The sequence below is a fragment of the Dermacentor silvarum genome, chromosome 3 (assembly GCF_013339745.2).
Source record: "Dermacentor silvarum isolate Dsil-2018 chromosome 3, BIME_Dsil_1.4, whole genome shotgun sequence".
NCBI lineage: Eukaryota > Metazoa > Arthropoda > Arachnida > Ixodida > Ixodidae > Dermacentor > Dermacentor silvarum.
In genome coordinates, this window is record NC_051156.1 from 77,805,144 (window position 1) to 77,827,708 (window position 22,565).

The 22,565-nt window shown below is 48.8% G+C and overlaps 1 protein-coding gene across 3 annotated transcripts in view; it reads left to right on the top strand.

The window, feature by feature from the left end:
- Positions 1-22,565, top strand: part of LOC119445521 (monocarboxylate transporter 12-like) — a 107,827-nt gene that overhangs the window by 79,569 nt on the left and 5,693 nt on the right. For all 3 annotated transcript variants that reach the window (XM_049663366.1, XM_049663367.1, XM_037709785.2), the window contains one exon: positions 20,726-20,951. In XM_049663366.1, coding sequence (XP_049519323.1) covers positions 20,726-20,951 — 226 coding nt within the window. The remainder of the gene's footprint in view (positions 1-20,725; positions 20,952-22,565) is intronic.

Consider the following 22,565-nt stretch of genomic DNA (forward strand, 5'->3'; position numbering starts at 1 on the left):
GATGAGTGGGCGCTCAGTCCGTTACATCAGTAGCGCAGAGTGGGCTGCGACCGTAATCGACATCAGGGCAAACTTAAAATATCACAGTGACGCTGCGAAGCCTTGTGGTGGTGGCGCTTGTGTAAACGTCGTCAACAGCTTTGCTGTACATCAACTTTCAGAGGGTGGAATCGAAGCGGAAATTTTTTTTGCGCTTCATGTCTCAAGAGAGCGCTCCAATAGCTTCAAGGGTACAAAATATCGAAAGAGCCTTTTTCGTGAGAGTTTACGCCTGCACGATGTCAGGTAAATTCATCGGTGAACTCATTGTAACAAACTAGCCTGTTCGTCCTGCGCTCGTGGCGTCCAGTGGGGCATGAACATCTTTGTGAGGTCAGATGGTAAGTGGCTCACAAAGACAAATGCTTGAAAATAACGGCACAATTTGGTGCGCCAATTCAATTTCCTTTCTGATAAGCACTTCGAACAAACGCACGTCACTTCCCCTATTTCGTGTTCCACGTACAGTGTCATGCTACACGTGCAAGCTTGGTATACACGTAAACGAGGAACATGGCATCACGCAAGTGTTTTAGGCAATCAGAAAAAATGTCGGTTATAAGTGAGTTCTGAGCGGAAACCCAAAAACAAACAGATGGAATTGCAGGAAAAACACATACAAGGATGCTGCAGCAGTTATTTAAGGCTGGCTTGTAATTTTATTATATACAGAAAAAAATATGTAGAGAGTAGGGTAGGTAGGTTGCCCGCCGTGGTGGCTCAGTAAGCTAAGGCGTTGCGATGCTGAGCACGAGATCGCGGGATTGAATCCCAGCCGTGGCGGCCGAATTTCGATGGAGGCGAAATGCAGAAACGCCCGTGTGCTTACGTTGTAGTGCACGTTAAACAACCCCCCGTGGTCAAAATTAATCCGGAGCCCTCCACTACGGCGTGCCTCATAATCAGAACTGGTTTTGGCGCGTAAAACCCCAGGAAGAATAAGAAAGAAGAAGGGTAGGTAGGTTTACCAGAAAAGCAGGCCTATATACGTATACACAAGCATGACTCGGAAGCGAATAGAAAGATGGAAGCGAAAGAAACAGGACGTTGTCTGATCGTGTGCGAAGAAAAAAATAGAAAGATAAGAGCGAAAAAAAAACAGGAAGTTGACTGATCGTATGCGAAGAAAAGGCTATTGTCACATATATCGTAAAAGGCAAGAACACAGGCAAACCAATTGTCAAAAAAGACGAAAAAAAAAAACGCAGTAGCGGCTTCTGAGCCTTCTGAGCTATGGTTGGTTTTCCCATATTTTGTCTGTAATGAAGGCCGGTCGTCCAATCTTACCCAGCTCAGTCAAGTCCTAAGCATGTAGCACAACCGCGAGGGGCTCATTCGACTGCTTATTTTTCTGAATATTCGGGGCGTCCGCAGAAGGGCCACCAGCGTTCATCAATGCTGCAGCTGGTGCGGCGGCAGGAGCCACAACCACGTCGGTCATCGCTCCAATTATAATTGTTGCGCGGACAACTTGGTTGGGTTAGCTTCCATTTCGCACGTTGCCAGCGCGCTTCAGGTAGGATTTATTAATTCAGGTGTCTTCATTACATGGTATAAATTACAGGTATAGGATTCAGCTAAGTGACGCGGCTTTGGGGAGAAAGCTTCAAAGTGGTGTCGCCTCGATGAATAGAAACAGGCTGCTTCTTTCTTCTTCTTTCTGCGGTTTTACGTGCCAAAACCAGAATACGAACAGGCTGCCGAATAGTTGGCGCTATTGCAGCTATGAACATGTTTTGTCACACAGACCCTTACGCAATGGTATTCGAAAACAAACAAGAAAACTTACTTCCATGCATGTGGGCCTGTAGCTTGCAAGGCACCCGTTTTTCTGTGACAAGGACATGTTTAATGTTACTTTTCAAAGTCAAATAACACCGTTCAGGAAAATGTTGATGGACACAACATATGCGATGTGCAGGTATTGGCTCCCGCTCTGCAGGAATGTGCTTTGCCTTCCGAGTTTCCTTATCCTAGATTTTTTATTTGCCGATAATTCAGGATACATTTTGGCAGCCATGGCAGGAGTCGGTACATAAATAGAATACAAATATGCAGAATGCAATATACAACAGCAGTACACATGACCAAACCTCATGCAAACAGCAAAATATCATACAAAGAGGCTAGGAATATTATAAACACCACTGTAAAGTATACCCTTGCCGAAATATAACTCTAACAGCAGGAGAAAAGAACATAAAAAAATACCTCCTGATAAGCTATTCACGTAAGTAGCGTGCACATGGTAAAGGTACATTTTACGATTCAGTTGCCGTTATGTGGGCAGTCTGTTATTATCAACTAATTCATTCCTTCGGTGTGTGAATGAGAAGGCAAAGTGGGCTGTACATATTTACGGGAGACAGGGAATTGAAAAGAAAAAAAATTGAATTTTTAGAAACCCTAAGCAGCGTCGAAAACAAAGTAACAATATCTAGTAAGTTTGTTACCTACACTGTATAATTAAATAAGAAATAAGCGTTATGGTTAACCAGTGCAGAAACTCTGTTTTGTCAAAACCTGCAAGGGCCTTGCGACCTATAACGTGATTCATTAAACAAGAAGGGTCATGTTTGAATACAGCACAATTTCACTTTGTCGTGAAGCCTATGCCGTATAAGCTTTTGCGGCCCACTGTGAATATTATATATACATAATGAATCAGGCAGCCCGATTTTTAGTAATGATATTATAAGAAGTCAACAAACAACGAGACCAAGCACAACATAGGGAAAATTATGTGTACACATAATTGCCCCTGTGTTGTCAGGTGTCGTTGTTTGTTAACTATTGATGATATATATATTGTACTGGAGATTATCGGTACTGGCACGGTAAAGTGTGAAAGAGGAAGTCGACGAACTAGGAGTGCGCGCTCGATCAGTGTCCAGCTGAGACTGCTCCGTCTTCTTGTACTTCAGTCAGACGTCCTGTGGACTTGCAAGAACATCCCGTGACATTTGGTGGAAGTGCTGGGGTAACGTTTTCCCCGACCTGGAGCTCCGCAGCCGTACGTTGCCATCTGCGGCCACAATGACCGACGACGCTGGCCCTTCGCAATCCGCTCCCGCCCTTCCGGCTGTTGTGTTTTCTGGTGCGGTACGTCAGCGCGACCCTGCCATCTTCAGCGGCACCGACGATCACGACGTGGAGGACTGGCTTGCAGAGTATGACCGCGTTAGCGCGCATAACAAGTGGTCTGATCGCGACAAGCTGACCTACGCCATCTTTATCTGACTGATGTGGCACATCTGTGGTTTAGAAACCACGAAGCCGAATTTCCCACCTGGTCAGCCTTCACCGAGACCCTCACTTCGGTCTTCGGCCGTCCCGCTGTGCGCAGACTCCGTGCTGAACACGTTTGCGTGGTCGCGCTCAACAAAGCGGTGAAACCTTCACGAGCTACATTGAGGACGTCATCGACCTCTGTAAGCGCGTGAATGCGTCCATGACCGAAACCGACAAGATAAGGCACATTATGAAGGGCATAGACGACGATGCCTTCCATATGCTCGTGGCCAAGAACCCTACGACAGTTGCCCAAGTAATTGAGCTCTGTCAAAGCTTCGACGAGCTGCGCAAGCAGCGCCTTTCCACCCGTCGCACCAGTGTGCAGTCCGCGGACCTCTCGGCCTTGGAGCCTGGATGCCTTGGCGCTGATCACTCTGGCTTGCTGCCGCAGATTCAACAATACATTCGGGAAGAAGTGGCTCGCCAGCTCTCTCTTGTAGCGTGTGTTGCTGAGCCTGCTTCCACGCTCGAACCATCGCTCCGTCGTGTCATCCAAGCACAAGTTTCTGAGGCGCTCCCACCTCCCTCTACACCGCCGCCTGTGACTGCGCCTCTGACTTACGCTGCCGCTCTCAGCCGACCTCCTCCGCGACCGATGCCTACTACCTCCCGACCCGCCGCTACTTTCTACTCGTCGCCACTTCCGGTACGCCCGGTCCACGTGCCCTTATCGCCTTCCGGACCTTCTCTTAACCCTTGGCGTACTCCGGACAACCGCCCTATCTGTTTCGCATGCGGTATTCCGGGACATGTTGCGCGTTTCTGTCGCCGCCGTGGACTTTATTTTCGTCGTGACGTGCCGAACCTCGGCTACCTTCCCCAAGAGCCTTCGCATCGTTCTATCCCTGATCCCTCGGACTCGTATTCTCGTCGCGCCGCCTTCAACTCTCGTCGGTCTCCTTCCCCTCGCCGCCGTTCCCTTTCACCCATGCTTCGCCGTTCCAGCTCTGGTCAGGAGGAAAACTGACAGCCGCAGTTCCCGAGGCAAGAACTGCGCCATCGTCGAAATTTTCAAGGCCTCGTCTTTCTCCTCCTAACGAAATCGCCGTATTTGTGGAAAGCGTCGCGTCAACAGCTCTTGTCGATACGGGGGCTGCCGTTTCTGTCATAAGTGAAGACCTCTGCCGCAAACTCAAGAAAGTAACGATTCCTGTACCAGACATTTCCCTACGCACGGCAAGCTCGCAGCAAGTCAAGCCTTCGGCCGCATGTACGGCTCGTGTTATGATTCAGGATGAACTATATTTTGTAGAATTCGTCGTCCTATGCCGTGCTTCGCATGACGTTATTCTGGGTTGGGACTTCCTTTCCGCACATGATGCTGTTGTCGACTGCGCTCGCGCGCAACTGGCTTTGTCTCCGTTCCGTGACACTACCGTCGACCTCCCGAACCGTTCTCCTAAAGTGATCGTCACCGCTGACGTCATTATCGCTTCTTTTTCTGCCGCCTTGGTGCCCGTCTCTTGTGACTCTGCCCCCGCCGCGACAGCTCTTTTTACACCGTCTGAAGATTGTGCGCGTCGACGGAACCTTCTACTACCGTTTGCAGTCGTCACACTCACCAATGGTTCCACTGCCATTTATGCGTGCAATCCATTTCCATGTCCTTCAACTCTCTTACACGGTGAATGTGTGGGGCGTCTAGACACAGTTGACATCATTAGTCCATTGACCTATCTTCCGATAGGTCGCCACTGCCTATCGGTGCCATCACTTCTGCTACCGCACCAGCCTCGCGTTTCCCCGATGCTTTCTTGCATACCATCGACGACGCGCTTACGCCCACACAACGCAGTGAAGTTGTTGAACTTCTTGAACGTTTTCGTGCTTCTTTCGACCTCGGCCAACCTTCCTTGGGGCGCACGACAGCGGTTGTTCACCGTATTGACACCGGTCACCATGCTCCGCTGCGCCAACGTCCATACCGTGTTTCCGCAGCCGAACGCCGTGTCATTGACGAACACGTGGACGACATGCTGAAACGAGGTGTGATCCAGCCCTCCCACAGGTCCTTGGGCGTCTCCGGTCGTGCTGGTGCGGAAAAAGGATGGCTCAATCAGGTTTTGCGTCGATTACCGCCGACTCAACAAGATTACCCGCAAGGATGTTTATCCCCTACCACGCATCGACGACGCCCTGGATTGCCTCCAGGGAGCTGAGTTCTTCTCTTCACTGGATCTGCGCTCCGGGTACTGGCAAGTGCCGATGGCTGAAGCCGACCGCCCAAAAACGGCTTTTGTAACTCCTGATGGATTATACGAGTTCAATGTAATGCCTTTCGGCCTTTGCACCGCGCCTGCAACTTTCGAGGGAATGATGGACGCTATTCTCAGAGGTCTTAAATGGCACACATGCCTTGGCTACTTAGACGACATTGTGGTCTTTTCTACCGATTTCGATGCGCATCTCGCCCGCCTTGAGCAAGTTCTTGCCTGAATCACGTCAGCTGGGTTGCAACTCAATTTGAAAAAATGTCATTTTGGTGCCCGTAAGCTTACGATCCTAGGCCACGTCGTCTCCAAAGAGGGAATTCTGCCTGATCCTGCCAAACTTCGCGCCGTTGCTGAGTACCCCAAGCCCACCACTCTAAAGGAACTACGGAGCTTCATCGGTTTGTCTTCCTATTTCCGGCGTTTCATTCGTAATTTTGCTTCGATCATCGCTCCCTTGACGCAGCTTCTTAATCGCTCGTCAGACCTGTCGGCTTGGAACTCGGAGTGTGACGAATCATTTATGAGGCTCCGCCGGCTCCTCACGTCCCCTCCAGTACTGCGCCACTTCGACCCCAATGCGCCTGCTGAGATACATATGGATGCTAGCGGTGTCGGACTTGGCGCCATTCTCGCCCAACGCAAAGATGGCTTTGACGAGTACGTTGTCGCGTATGCCAGCCGCACCCTAACGAAGGCAGAATCCAACTATTCTGTGACGGAAAAAGAATGTTTGGCGATTGTTTGGGCAATCAGCAAATTTCGTACTTATCTTTACGGCCGTCCGTTTGACGTTGTCACTGATCACCATGCCTTATGCTGGTTATCGTCCTTGAAAGATCCCAGTGGCCGCCTCGCTCGTTGGGCCTTACGGCTTCAAGAGTATGACATACGTGTCATTTATCGCTCTGGACGCAAACATTCAGATGCCGACGCCCTATCCCGTTCTCCGCTACCTCCTGCCTCAGTTTGCTCCTTACCTCCCACCTGCGATTTGTCAGCTCTTAGCTTCAACGACATGCCGGCCGAGCAGCGTAAAGATCCCTGGATCTCTCTACTGCTGGACTTCCTGTCTCACCGCTCACCTGCGTCTCTCTCACGCGCCGTGCGTCGTCAAGCACACCACTTTTCCATCCGCGACGACCTTTTGTATCGACGGAATTACCTCACCGACGGCCGTCGATGGCTGCTCGTTATCCCCAGTCACCTGCGCTCACACATCTGCGCCGCTTTCCACGATGACCCCCAATGTGGCCACGCCGGCGTCTTCAAAACGTATTCCCGTCTTCGTCTTCGATTCTACTGGCGAGGCATGTACAGATTCGTTCGCCAGTACGTCCGTTCATGTGCAACGTGTCAACGCCGCAAGACCCCTCCTCAGAGTTCTGCAGGTCCCCTGCAACCTTTACCCTGCCCTGCTCGACCATTCGACCGTGTTGGAATTGATCTTTACGGCCCCCTTCCAAGCACTCCGGACGGTAACCGGTGGATCATTGTTGCCGTAGACCACCTCACACGGTACGCCGAAACATCTGCACTGCCAGCGTCCACCGCGAAAGACGTCGCTTGCTTCCTTCTTCGCCACCTCATTCTGCGACACGGTGCTCCACGTGAATTATTAAGTGACCGTGGGCGCGTCTTTCTCTCCAATGTCATCGCGGCCCTGCTAAAGGAGTGCAACATCGTTCATCGCACCGCTTCCGCCTACCATCCACAAACTAACGGCATGACGGAACGTTTCAATCGTACGCTTGGCGACATGCTTGCCATGTACGTGTCTGGCGATCACTCCAATTGGGACCGGGTTCTTCCTTTTGTCACTTACGCCTATAACTCTGCCCCGCAAACTACCACCGGCTTCTCTCCTTTCTTTCTTCTCTATGGCCGAGAACCTTCCTGCCTCTTGGACACCATTCTCACCTACCGTCCTGACGCTTCTGAAGTGACACCTGTTTCAGAAGCAGCTGCTTATGCTGAGGAATGTCGCCAACTAGCCCGCTCGTTCACCACCCAAGATCAGTGGCGCCAAAAATCACGCCATGACGCATCCGCTCCTAGTGCCCGCTATTCTCCCGGAATGCTTGTTTGGCTTCGGGTCCCGGCTACTTCCCCCGGCCAATCCACTAAGTTTTTGTCCAACTACCACGGTCCCTACCGCGTACTGCAGCAAGCATCACCTGTGAACTATGTCATCGAGCCGCTCGCGCCGTCTTCTGATCGCCGTTGCCGAGGGCGCGAAATAGTTCATGTAGCACGGCTTAAACCGTGTTACGACCCGCCGATGCTGTCTTTTCCCTAGGTCGCCAGGATGGCTTCTTTCTGTGCGGGGGGTGATTGTACTGGAGATTATCGGTACTGGCACGGTAAAGTGTGAAAGAGGAAGTCGACGAACTACGAGTGCGCGCTCGATCAGTGTCCAGCTGAGACTGCTCCGTCTTCTTGTACTTCAGTCAGACGTCCTGTGGACTTGCAAGAACATCCCGTGACATTATATATATATATATATATATATATATATATATATATATATATATATATATATATATGTATATATAACAAGAGAGAAGCAGGGAATTCGAGGGGCTTGTTTTTTCGTAATCATGAACATATAAAGCGAGCAGACAATGGAGCCAAGGAAATCATCGGGGAAATTAGCTGCGGCTAAAATTGAAAGGTCGGAAGTAACAAAGAACAGGGGAAAGAAACTGCTGGCTCTGCTGGCTCGATATGATCAGGTCATATATATATATATATATATATATATATATATATATATATATATATATGTCCCTTGAAAAAGGTCGGTCCACCGACCGAAACTGTTGGGTAAATAAAAACCTAAGATAACCGCGAAGTTGTGCTTCTGATTTTCCTATATATATATATATATATATATATATATATCATCATCATCAGCCTATATTTTATGTCCACTGCAGGACGAAGGCCTCTCCCTGCGATCTCCAATTACCCCTGTCTTGCGCTAGCGTATTCCAACTTGCGCCTGCAAATTTCCTAACTTCATCAGCCCATCTGGTTTTCTGCCGGCCTCGACTGCGCTTCCCTTCTCTTGGTATCCATTCTGTAACCCTAATGGTCCACCGGTTATCCATCCTACGCATTACATGGCCTGCCCAGCTCCATTTCTTCCGCTTAATGTCAACAAGAATATCGGCTATCCCCGTTTGTTCTCTGATCCACACCGCTCTCTTCCTGTCTCTTAACGTTAGTCCGAAGATTTTGCGTTCCATCGCTCTTTGTGCGGTCCTTAACTTGTTCTCGAGCTTCTTTGTTGACCTCCAAGTTTCTGCCCCATATGTTAGCACCGGTAGAATGCAATGATTGTACACTTTTCGTTTCAACGACAGTGGTAAGCTCCCAGTCAGGATTTGGTAATGCCTGCCGTATGCACTCCAACCCAATTTTATTCTTCTGTAAATTTCTTTCTCGTGATAAGGGTCCCCTGTCAGTAATTGACCTAGATAAATGTACTCCTTTACAGACTCGAGAGGCTGACTGGCGATCCTGAATTCTTGTTCCCTTGCCAGGCTATTGAGCATTATCTTTGTCTTCTGCATATTCATCTTCAACCCAATTCTTACACTTTCTCGATTAAGGTCCTCAATCATTTGTTGTAATTCGTCTCCATTGTTGCTGAATAGGACAATGTCATCTACAAACCGAAGGTTGCTGAGATATTCGCCGTTGATCCTCACTCCTAATCCTTCCCAGTCTAACAGCTTGAATACTTCTTCTAAGCATGCAGTGAATAGCATTGGAGAGATTGTGTCTCCTTGCCTGACCCCTTTCTTGATAGGTATCTTTCTACTTTTCTTGTGGAGAACCAAGGTAGCTGCGGAATCTTTGTAGATGTTTGCTAAGATATTCACGTATGCCTCCTGTACTCCTTGATTACGCAATGCCTCTATGACTGCTGGTATCTCTACTGAATCAAATGCCTTTTCATAATCTATGAAAGCCATGTAGAGAGGTTGATTGTACTCCGCAGATTTCTCGATTACCTGATTTATGACATGGATATGATCCATCGTAGAATATCCCTTCCTGAAGCCAGCCTGTTCTCTTGGTTGGCTGAAGTCAAGTGCTGCCCTGATTCTATTGGAAATTATCTTGGTGAATAGTTTATACAATACTGAAAGCAAGCTAATGGGTCTATAATTCTTCAGTTCTTTAACATCTCCCTTCTTATGGATTAGTATAATGTTGGCGTTCTTCCAGCTCTCTGGTACACATGAAGTTGTGAGGCATTCCGTATAAAGGGCCGCAAGCTTTTCAAGCATGATATCTCCTCCATCTTTGATTAAATCTACTGTTATTCCATCTTCTCCAGCAGCTTTTCCCCTGGTCATGTCTTTCAAGGCCCTTCTAACTTCAGCGCTAGCTATAGATGGAGCCTCTGTATCCGGTTCATCACTATTTTGAATGAAAGTAGCTTGGCTGTTTTGCGCACTGTACAGGTCAGTATAGAATTCTTCCGCTGCTTTTACTATGTCATCGAAATTGCTGATGATATTACCATGCTTATCTTTCAGTGCATACATCTTGCCTTGTCCTATGCCAAGCTTTCTTCTTACTGATGTAATGCTGCGTCCATATTTTACGGCTTCCTCAATATATATATTGTGAGCGCTAACTGTGCAGTTCATCATTGTCTTCATGTGTATATACCCATCCTCATAATCATCATCATTTTGTCTGGTTGGTGTTCGTGGGCTGTCTAGCGCTGTGTGACAATACAAAGCTCTGCCTTCGTCCCGGGCGTTGTCTCACAAGTGGTGGAGGTGCGGGGTATCTCCGTCCTCTTGCTCTACCGGTCACCCCTGAAGCTCCGCTCTGGTCGACGGTTGTGCTCGCCAACACCAGCCATGGCACACTGCTGCGACCACCACTGCTGCGATCACCTCAGCTCCGCCAGCTGGGCCTATTTGGTCCGTCACCGCACCACAACGCGACCGTCAGGTTTTTTCAGGCCTTCGCGGCGAAGACGTGGAAGACTGGGTTGACCAGTACGACAGGGTGAGCGCTTGCAACCATTGGGACGAGTCAAACAAGCTCCGGAACGTTGCCTTCTACCTGAGGCAGGTCGCCCAAACTTGGTTTTTCAACCATGAGCGCGACTTCGCTGATTGGCCAGCATTTACTGCGTAGCTGCGACAGATATTTGGCGCATCTGCTACGCGCTCCGAAGTAGCGAAACAGAAGCCCGCTACCCGCATCCAGGGAGCCGAGGTATCCTATACCTCTTACATTGAAGACGCTCTGGCTCTCTGCCAGTCGCGCTCAGAGTGACATGCCCGAAGTGGAACGTATCCGCCATATCCTGAAGGGCATCAACTCCGTTGCTTTTCACGTCCTTGTTATTCAGAACCCCACTTCCGTTAGTGACATCATCCGGACTTGCCAACGGTTTGCCACGATCTGCTCCTTTCGTCTTCCACGCGCCTCCTGCGACGCTCACCTTACCGACAACGACGAATTGCGAGCGCTCATCCGCATAATTGTGCGAGAGGATCTTCACGGCCATGCTCTGGCCAACACCGCTATTGCGTCTTTGCACGCTCCTCCTCCCAATTTGCGCGAGATCATTAAAGAAGAACTGGCGTCTATGCCAAGTGTCACAAATGCCCGGTCCCCTGCGCCTGTTTGTGCACCTTCTTACACCGAGATGGCTTCGCGGCCTGCGGTCCCAGTTCCATTCGCACCTACCACCATTGTCTGCGACCACCTGGCCTCGATGGCAGCGAAGGCCGCCGTGCAACCATACGACTCTACCTGCCGCCCTTCCTGCCCAGTATGTTTCTACTGTGGCATACGTGGTCATATCTCTCATTTCTGCCGCCGGCGCCAGCATGATGAACGACGTGGCTATTCCGCCTATGAGAGAGACTATGTGCCCAGATCGGACGCCTACGTTTCAGGACCCTATATATCCTCGTCACGTCGTTCGCCCTCACCTCCGTTGTACCAAAACATGTCCCGATCTTCTCGCTCACCCCGTCGTCGTTCCCCATCTCCGTTCCGCCGTACTTCATCGCCCCTGCGTCCTGCCTCCACTTCTTTCTACAACCATCCGGAAAACTAGACACTGCAGTTTTAGGAGGAGAAACTGCTTGTTTGCGAATTTTCCCAATTCGGGAAGGTGTTTCTGTCGACGCTCTTATTGACACTGGCGCCGCCATCTCTGTTATTCATCGCGAACTATGGTTGCGTCTACGAAAAGTGCAAACTCCGTATGTTGGTCCGGTATTATGTGGCGCCAATGACAGTCCGATTTACCCTACCGGACAGTGTACTGCTCGTGTCCTCATCGACGGAATTCGCCGTCATATAATATACAGTTTAATGTTCTTCCGTCGTGCGCTCATTCGTTCATCTTAGTTTGGGATTTCTTGTCAGCTGCATCTGCTGCCATTTCGTGCGGACTAACACTTGTACATATTACGCACACCGAGCTCACTGACGTTGCCGATTCCTCGCCGCCCCACCTTGTCACAGCGGCAGATTTTCTTCTTCCACCCGGCCAAGCCCGCATTCTCACCATTAGATCTAGCGAAATATCGACGTCGACGCAGTGGTTTCCCCTTCTCAGCGCTGCATTTTTCGGGGAATCGCCATCGATTCTTGTCTAGTGCGTTTCACACGCGGCTGCGCCAGCCTGACGCGCCTACAACACGACATCAGAGCCACTTCTGCTGCCGGAGGGGTCCATTGTTGCCATGCTTATCGACGCAGCACCAGTATGTGTCGTCACTGCTTCGCCTGTTTCCTCCTTCGCCGAGTGTACGCCCACGGACGGTTCACCCAGTGCTCTCAGGGCCACTGTGAGTTCAGATCTGAGCCCAACTCAGACTGATGCCTTGCTGACCATCTTAAGAAAACACCAACCTTGCTTTGACATGTGTTCGGATGGCTTGGGTAAAACAACCGTGGCCGCTCATCACATCGAAAGTTATAGAAGACCAAGTCAACGACATGCTCGTACGGAACGTTATAAGGCCTTCAGCAAGCCCTGGGTCGTCTCCTGTTGTCCCAGTTTAAAAAAGGGACGGTTGGGTACGCTTTTGCGTCGATTATAGGGCACTAAACAGAATTACCCGTAAGGATGTATATCCTATGCCCCGTATTGACGATGCTTTGGATACCTTACAAGGTGCCCATTATTTTTCGTGCCTCGACTTGCGTTCTGAATATTGGCAGATCCATATGCATGAGCCCGACAAAGAGAAGACGGCGTTTGCAAAACCTGATGGCCTTTTCGAATTCAACGTAATGCCTTTTGGTCTGTGCAAAGCGCCAGCCACATTTTAACGAATGATCGATACCGTACTACGTGGCTCAAATGGAAAACCTGCCTATGTTACCTGGACGACATTGTCATCTTTTGTCCAATTTCGTCCACCTTCTCCCACCACCTAGAACGTTTAGACGACGTTCTCACGTGTCTAGCCAAGGCCGGTCTCCAGCTCAATACTAAGAAGTGTCGATTTGTGAACCGCAGCATCAAAGTATTAGGTCACGTGGTCAGCAAGCACGGCATTGAGCCAGATCTCGACAAGGTCGCTGCTGTACAGCAGTTCCCAACACCAACCACACCTAAAGACCTTCACAGGTTTCTCGGATTATCGTCGTACTTCCATCGCTTTGTCCGTGGCTTCGCGACTATCGCAGCTCCTCTACATAAACTCATGACCACGGCCACACCCTTTACCTGGACGGATGAATGTGACGCCGCCTTTCAGACCCTAAAGTGATGCCTCAAATCAGGGCCAGTGCTTCGTCACTTTGATCCCACAGCCCTATACTATCCTCCACACTGACGCAAGTGGACATGGAATAGGCGCTGTCCTGCTGCAGCGGAAACACGCGTGTGAACAGCAAGTCGTAGCCTACGCGTGTCGTACTCTTTCTCCTGCTGAGCGAAACTATACTATCACCGAAGTAGAATGCCTCGCCATCGTATGGTACATACCAAAGTTTCGGGCCTATTTATATGGCCGCCAATTCACAATTGTGGCTGACCACCATGCTCTGTGTTGGTTGTCCTCCCTGAAGAATCTGTCCGGACGCCTCGGCCGTTGGGTTCTGCGTCTGCAGGAGTACGACTACACTGTCACATAGAGGTCTGGCAGGCAACATCAAGATGCTGAAGCTTTATCTTGTTGCCCGCTGTCGCCAAATGCCTATGTCTCACTTTCCCTCCGTTGGGCACCGCCCAGCCATCCGACCACAATCATGGCCCGGGTACGGTTCATGATCTCGGTCAACATTCTGTCCTCAGAAGACCTCGCTTCCCTCCAACGTGCAGATACCTACCGCCGCACAATTATCGACCGGCTCACTGGCTTATCTCGTCCTCCCAACAGCCGCTTAAAACGACAACTGGCATGGTTTAAACTTCATGATGGCTCATTATTGCGGCAAGTTTACCACCCTACTGGTCACCGATGGGTCCCAGTCGTCTGTCGCTCACTTCGACTGCAAATTTTACAAGCTTTTCTCGACGGCGCAACGGCTGGCCACTTAGGATTTCATTAAACCTACGACCGCATTAAGACTCGCTGTTTCTGGCCTGGCCTGTCTACTAGTATTGCCAAGTACGTCAGTTCGTGTGCGTCATGCCAACATCGAAAACGTTCGACCTCTCTTCCCGCCGGCCCTTTACAACCATTGCCGTGCCCGTCCGTTCCCTTTGAATTCGTGGGCATCGACTTATACGGACCCCTTCCGCTTACACCCGCGGGTCACTGCTGGATTGTCACCGCCGTGGACCATCTCACTCGCTACGCTCAGACGGCAGCTCTTCCTTCTGATGCAGCCTCTGAGGTCGCCGAGTTTGTCCTGCAAGCCATTATCTTGCGCCACGGTGCGCCTCGTGTTCTTCTAAGTGACCGTGGCAAGTCATTTCATTCCCATGTTCTTCCCTCAAACACCATGCATAAGAACAGCTCTGCGTACCATCCCAAGACCAATGGTCTTACGGAGCGTTTCCATCGAACTCTGTCCGACATGATCTCCATGTATGTGAAACCCGACCACACAAACTGGGACACTATACTTCCTTTCGTCACGTTTGCATATAATACTGCCGTTCAACGCACAACAAACTACAGCCCCTTTTTCCTCGTGTACGGCCGTGCACCGTCTTTTGTTTTGGACACCACCTTTCTCTCAGCGCCTTCTGTTCCATCCACATCTCTACCAGAGGAGTTCGCTGCCCACGTCGCCCACTGCCACGAAATTGCGCGCGCCTACACCGTGACCATTCAGGACAAGAGGAAAGTCCGTTGTGATGCGACCCGTCGTGTCATTTCGTTCCGCCCAGGCGACGAAGTGCTCCTGTGGACACCTGTTCGAGGGCCAGGGCTCTGTGAAAAATTTCTTCACAGGTATCGCGGCCCATATACCGTGCTTGAAAGAACATCTGCCGTGAACTATATAGCGTAGCTCCTGTTACCTCGGTTACTGACCGCCGTTGCTGCAGCACTGAAATTGTTCACGTCTCTCGCCTGAAGCCGTATCTTCGGCGTTCCGATCGTTTCTGACTCGCTGACTTACCGGCCGCTTTCGTGAGGGGGGGGGGGGATTTAGTGTGAGCGCTAACTGTGCAGCTCATCATCGTCTTCATGTGTATATACCCATCCTCATAATCCTCATCATTTTGTCGGTTTGGTGTTCGTGGGCTGTCTCGCTCTGTGTGACCATAAGCTCTGCCTTCGTCCCGGGCGTCGTCTCACAACACACACACACACACACACACACACACACACACACACACACACATATATATATATATATATATATATATATATATGCATACATGCATACAACGTATATACCAAATAAGGGCCGCACTTGTAACTTGTCAGCTCAAAATTCTAAAAAAAATTAATAAAGAATTCAAAGAATGAAGAGAACGCCGCAGCTTATGTGAATGTTCTTGGATTCTGAGGGTGTGGCGTGCCTACGGACATCCTTGTGAAAAGTTTCGACTCTGTCATGTAACGCCTTGGCCACTGAGGATGAATATCGATAAGCCTGCTACCGAAATGAATGAGAGCAGCGGCGGCAATGCCAGTAGCACAGACCATATACACCAGCTGCGTGCGATGCTTGCTTGAAAAAATGCACGCGTTATGAAAACAACAGCGGTTGCTTTTTTTGCACGATGAAATCCATAATATTACGCACGGTGACATAGTGGTGTAATTCAAAAATTACACCACTATGTCACACTCCCCGTGCAAGGGCAGCACCTCGACGAGAGTGCGAGAATAAATTGCGGCTCTTACACGATTAAACATGGTATATTCTCTGCGCGGGCTTGATTTTCCACACATGGTACAGAGTTCAACACGGGTCGGATTTATAGCTTCAGCATTGAAGTTATTACATCCGGTTTTCGCATAACGCTTTACCGAAGCGTGCCGTGAAGGAATCGGGTCGAAAGTTAGAGGCTCGATAAAGCATAGTGTATGGCCGCATTTCACCTCTCCGCTTAACACTGGATATACTCCTGCAACAGGTGGCAGTTGTTCTCAGCTTCCGCGAGCAATACGTCTGTTGGGAAACGACCACCGTTTGCTGGTTTTCGTTTTATCTTTGCGGTGTCGAGCTGGTCATGTGGTGTCAGATGTCGGGCACGTGTTGAAATGGTTGAAACGCCGTATATGAGGAACCGCACAGACATAAGGGTTTATAGTTAATCAATTCGACAAAAGAAGATTTGGAGATTCTACGCTCTGGAAATCGGTTTAAGCGAAGTTCTGCTTGTAGTTTGCGAAGAACGCTGCTCTTGAAGATCAAACATTTCTGTATAGAGCACACGTCCAACTTGGACACACTTTAACCGCGGCACTCCTGCCTCAACATAAATTTCTGACGCTCGAGCATGCAGATCCTACGCATGCTGACGAAGCAATGATGACCGTGTGATGACAGTGTGGGTATGACGGCAATGGTGTGACGACCACGTCATCACGACGACGGCAATGACTACCACCCAATGACGACGATTGAAAGACTATGACGCCATGATAACTAGGATGGAACGACAAATAAAGAATGATGATGGGGGACCGCCGATGACACGGCGACAATGTTCTCACAATTCTGGAATAAGGACGATGATATGACGATGGCGTGATGAAGACAACATGAAGGAAATGAGATGCCAAAGCTGAAATGACGAGGGTGCACCGATTGCGGCAGCATCACAACGGCGCTATTGCCAGGAATGAATAATGACGACTTTGCGTGAGTATAGAGCATGTTGCAGAAAGAGTGATGGCCTAGTGACACTTTATTGATGACTGTTGAACGACCATGGCTAAATGAGAACGACTGTACGACGGTGGCACAATCACAATGCTGGAATGATGAACAAGGAATGATGACGGCAGCGGTATAACAAGACAGCTTGACAACACTGGAAAGACGACTGTGTCTTGACAGATGGCGTGAGGAGCACGCCATGAAGACGGCGGAACGGTGACGATGAAGGAATGATCGCAACCGAATGAAGGCGAGAAAGTGACGACAACGGCATAAAGATGACGGCGTGCTTGTGTTGAAGCTGCCGTCCGTGCTTACGTACATCATCTGCCATGATTAGCATTATATCTGGTGCTGTATTTTTTTGCGCCAGGTAACAGACAACAGTGCAAGACAGCACCTTCGTATAAGTGCCTTCGTCATCGTCAACCCTATATATATATATATATATATATATATATATATATATATATATATTGCGAGACAACGTTTAGGCGGTCACTCTCTTCTTTATTCTCTCAAGCGAGAGCCCCACCACCAGACCAAGAATGGTGATGATGAGTATGTACAGATGAGAATATGAAGTGTATGAATATTGCTCACAATATATATATATATATATATATATATATTTACACTGCAGGACGAAGGCATGATCTCCAATTAACCCTGTCTTAAGCAAGCCGACCATATCTCAAACCTGTCACTTGCCTAGTTTCATCCTACGAGCTAATTCTCTGCCGTCCTCAACGGCGCTTTCTTTCTCTTTGCACCCGTTGTTTAACTATTTAGACGGCTGTGATCTGTCCTGCGGATAACATGTCCCACCAATTCCATTTCTTCCTGTTAGTGTCTGCAAAAATTGACTGTCCCCGTCGCACCGCTGTATTCCGATCTCTTTGTTTATCCGTATTTTCTCGCTCTTCCTCTGAAGCGTTATGGCAGCTGTGCTGTCTTTATATATATGTATATAATAAAGTAATGGAAGGAGACCGAACCCTGTCTTTTTGCCCGGTCACAGAGAGCATCCGCGGCTAAGATCTAGGATGATGACATTATATACAGATGAAAAGAATGAGGCGACCCATAGTGCTCGACTGCCATCTTCCCCTTCCTATGCTGAAGCGGCCAACCTAGCCGCAAGTCAAAGAATAAGTGAGCGAGGAGTCAGCGGCTTGAATAAGGTGGACACGTGTACCGGCGCAATGTTGCGATGAACGTGGTCGTCCGCAGAATGGGCCGTAATAATGCGGTAATTCACGTCAGACGTACGTTCTAGGACGGCGTACGGGCTGATATAGCGACGTAGAAGCTTTTCACAGAGGCCACAGGCTCGAATGGCGGACCATAAAGAGCTGCGTTGTCTGCGCGGAATGATACCACAGGTCGTCTTCCGTTAAAGCGAAGCGTTCGATCTGCCTGGCTGGCGTCCGTGCTGGAGAAGGCGACACGATGGCAGCAGCTGACTCGCAAAACAATATCCTCTGGACGGGATTGCTATAGCAGCCGCGGCCGCAAAGAAGGCAATGTCGAAGGTGGAACTAAGATACTGCCCATATCACAAGAATACTAAGTCAGATATTAGTTATTGCTGGAATTGTTATTATTAACAGGCACTCTTGATTACATGTTTATTGTTTCTTCGTGTTCATGTAGCATTTGTGTCTGCGTACAAGACTGTTGTAGTTAGAGCGTGACATTCAAGAGGGACCTAATTCGGAAGTGCCCAACATCTTCTTTGTGAACATCTTGGTTTTGTGATCATTTATGCTTTGTGAACTCATGTGTCGAGTGTGAGCACCGGTTTTGTGAGTATTTTTGTTATGTGAACTCTTCTGTTGCGCGAATATTTATTTATATTGCAGTTAAGAGTTAGTACGTGAATGTTTGTACTTGTGGTTATTAGTCCAGTTTTGTGATTTTTAACAACATTCCGAGGACGACTATCATGTAAGAGAAGAGGAGTAGCCGGCGCCACATAGGCACCAACCTCTCCTCAAATACTTTTAATATAAAATTAAAAAAAGATACTGCCCGTGTACCCCACACCTCCACCACTTAAATACGGAAGCAGACCGAACGCTTTTATAGCGAACCTGTCTATGACTAGGATTCCGGAATTTTTTCATGGCTTAATAGACAGAAACTAATGGTGGGCCGATCCCGGGGGCAGTGCAGGGCAGGGCAATGGACTTCAAGAAAGAGAAGTTCGTCCCGAACGTGAAAGCCTGTATTACATGCTACAGCGGAATACACTTCACACAGACGGCTGTGAGCGCCAACGCACTATTGGCGAAGCAGAACTATATTATAAGATTGCTGCAAGCACAATTGAAGAGAAATATTTTCCCTCCTTTGAGGGACACTAAAGCAAAACAATAAATCAACTTGGACTGATAAAGTATTCTTCGGAAGCCCTGCTGTCGTTAATTACACTAAAATAGGTCAATTATTAGAAGATAAAATGAAGCTCAAAGCAATTTTTTAATGTCGCGCGGATACCCCAACGTCAGCACTTCACTGTGACATCACTACTTCTAAAGTAACTTCTCGTATTTGGGCCACGTTGGTTCAATAAAGGTTCGCGAAACTTGCCATATTCAATCTTGGGCTCCTCTATAACACAATGTAGTCAATCTTTACCACTAAAGAAATAACTCAGACCTATAAGACGCTGTCAAAATCAATGACGTGACGGTGAGCTGGTGCGGGAACTTCAAGGTGGCGTCGCCACTTGCCTCTTTGTTTTTAGTTTCTTTCTGGCTTACCAAGCGGCTTCTCGCGGTAAGAGTGGTGTTTTGGGTATTGTGGAAGGGTAATCTAGCTGCTACAGAACAAATAATTTTCCCCTTTAGTGTCCCTTTAAATAAGAGTTCGCGCTAACATTAAAAAATTAAGGAGGTGAATTTCACACTTTTGCATGCTTTTGCCACCTACGAAAATCTCGAGGACGCGTAAACCAGTGTTGCTGAATGCGAAGGATATCGATGAAGCAAGCTTCTCGCTTAAAGTTTTATATTTTCCGCCACCAAATTAGGTCTTTTGTTGCTTTGCTGCAAGAAAACAATGATATAGCTTCAATGTAGAAATGACAAATAAAGCACGCAACTCGAGCTACGCTAGTTGCGGGGATTCAGTTTAGGTCTATGGGTATCAAGTAGCGCCAAGCCGAACACAATATAGAGAGCACCGGTGGTGCTTTTATAGCGTCATTTTGTCTCTAAGCACTAGAAATCGCACTGCTCCGTCTATGTTTTCAAAAAAACAAATTTCCCGCGATAAAGAGACACGAAGCAGGTGACGGGGCGAACGCTACTCCTGTAATAGGGTTCATGAAGTCTTTTTTGTCTGTCTTGTCCAAGGTACGTGTATGAAAATGAAACGCCAACTGTCCGCATAAACTTTCTCTGAAGTGTCGCCTCTTTGCAGCATGTGTGTAAACCTCGTCGCCCATGCGTCCGGTAGCAGGCTCCCGGTAACAGTTTGGGAAGAAAAGCGCTGTCAGTCGTGTTTCACAAACTGTACGATGGCGCTCTGGCGGAGGAGTGAGTCCTAATACAATGGTTCTCACCGGGCTCAACACTCACGGCTTTAAACGCGCTGCTCCAGTACTTAAGGACTTGTAGATTGTGGGACATAGTCTGAAAGGTGTAGCGCGTCGCATCGCGTTAGTGCAGAGTAGTAGGCTAGAACACACTAGCTCAGGTCGACCTCTCTGCCTTGTCTTCAATAAAATCTCTCTTTCTGTTTCTCTATAACTTCTCTACTTCTGTCACTCATTCCCCGGCACATGGCAGCCAGCCGGTACTTACACTGACAAACCTCGCTGCCTTTCCCTCTCTTTTTCCTCCTTCACCCGGTTCACTATATAGGTATTTGTGAATGCGCAGGCATTGGGGCCGGCCTCGTGTTCGTGCTGACCGGTACGTTCATCGAGCGTACTTTCGTCACCAAGCGGCGTCTCGTGATGCAGCTGAACATGGTGGCGTTCTGCAGTGCTGGATCTTTCTTCCCACGCATACTGCTGTACATTGCGCAGGAATTTGGCTATTCGTGGATGATGCTCTTTCTTGCCGGAGTTTTGCTCAACGTACCGGTCCTCTGCGTGCTTTTCAGGTGAGTTACGTTTAGTTGCTGTTCCAGAAAGTGGCACAGTTTCGCGCTATGTTCTGTGCGTAGCTCGCTAAAGCGATATTCATTTTGATTATTCGCTAGCAGTCACGTTGCTGCAAAGTATCCGCACACATTTTATAGGCAGTACATGCCGTCACAAGTGCATGCGCAGCCAAACAGCGTCGGCGACGACCAAGCCACTTCTCTGACCGAACATGCTTGAGGAGATGCAACACCGTTATACAGAATGGGGAAGTAAAAGAGTAAATTTTAAGTAAAGTGGCGAGTGCAAGGTTTCATGCAAGCAGGCTGCCGAGACCCGCCGGAGTGGCTCAGTCAGCTAAGGCGTTGCGCTGCTGAGCACGAGATCGCGGGATCGAATCCCGGCCGCGGCGGCCGCATTTCGACGGAGGCGAAATGCAAAAACGCCCGTGTGCTTGCGTTGTAGTGCACGTTAAAGAACCCCAGGTGGTCAAAATTACTCCGGAGCCCTCCACTACTGCGTGCCTCATAATCATAACAGGTTTTGGCACGTAAAACCCCAGAAAGAAGCAGGCTGCGAGAAAGAAGTCGCTAATATACTCTAACATTCTTGGATTAACGTATGCGCCAGAGTTTTACAGAAATTTCCTGCTATTCGCGAAAGCAGAATTGAAAGTCGGCCGAGTTGGGCCAAAAACATAATGGGATGGCGCAGGAAACACGGGGGAACGAAGAGGAAGAGAAACGATTGTGCAGTCGTAACTAAATTTTGTTTCAAGTTACGGCAACCTGTACGCCGTTTAATACATTGTAGGCAACGCTACCAATGCTAGATAGAAGTCCCTCGTTTATCTCATCTGCGAGCCAAAACGGTGCGTCACGTATGAAATGAAAATCGTAGGTGTGCGTCATGCAGTTCGATGTAATGTAACCTCTGATACTTCACCGTAGCAGGATATGACGCATTTATTACAATGGAGAGCGTCGAACATCTGACCCTACCTATCACAGAACGAGCGGAGTGACACGTTTCTGCGACCAGCGGTCACGGCCACACTGCTTGCGCTCGCGACTAAAACAATGTGCGTTGCGTACAGGAAGCATAAAGATGCACCAAAAGTACGGGATTTCACGGAAACCTGACACCCACAAGTTGAAGCTTTGACAATTGAAATTGATTCCATAGAAAACTTCGTAATTCAGCTACAACTGTACTGTGAAACGCGCGGAGTGAGTCTTTTATAAGCACAGTGCTTGCACAACTTCCGCAGCATTGCCTGCTAATTGTATGAAACGGAGTATGTATACCATAGGGAATGAAGGTAAAGGCACCTGCTTTCTCGGATGCGCGGGAATCTGCACACGCGCGACAAGCAAGGACTGCGAATACAAAACACTTGTGGCAGAAACCATCGAAGATTTTTGTCAAAGTCAGCTATAGCTTTTCTGTGCAACCTGCTCCATATCCCTATGTCAGCTGTGAATCCCGAAACCTTATGTGAACATCGGCAGGTACACGGAAATGGCAGTCTCGCCGTCATCCACACTGCCAAATGATACCATGACCTAGTATGGCTTGTTGCGATTACGTCACTACAGATGAAACTCCGTAACCCCCTCTGTCCCTAGTGTCTC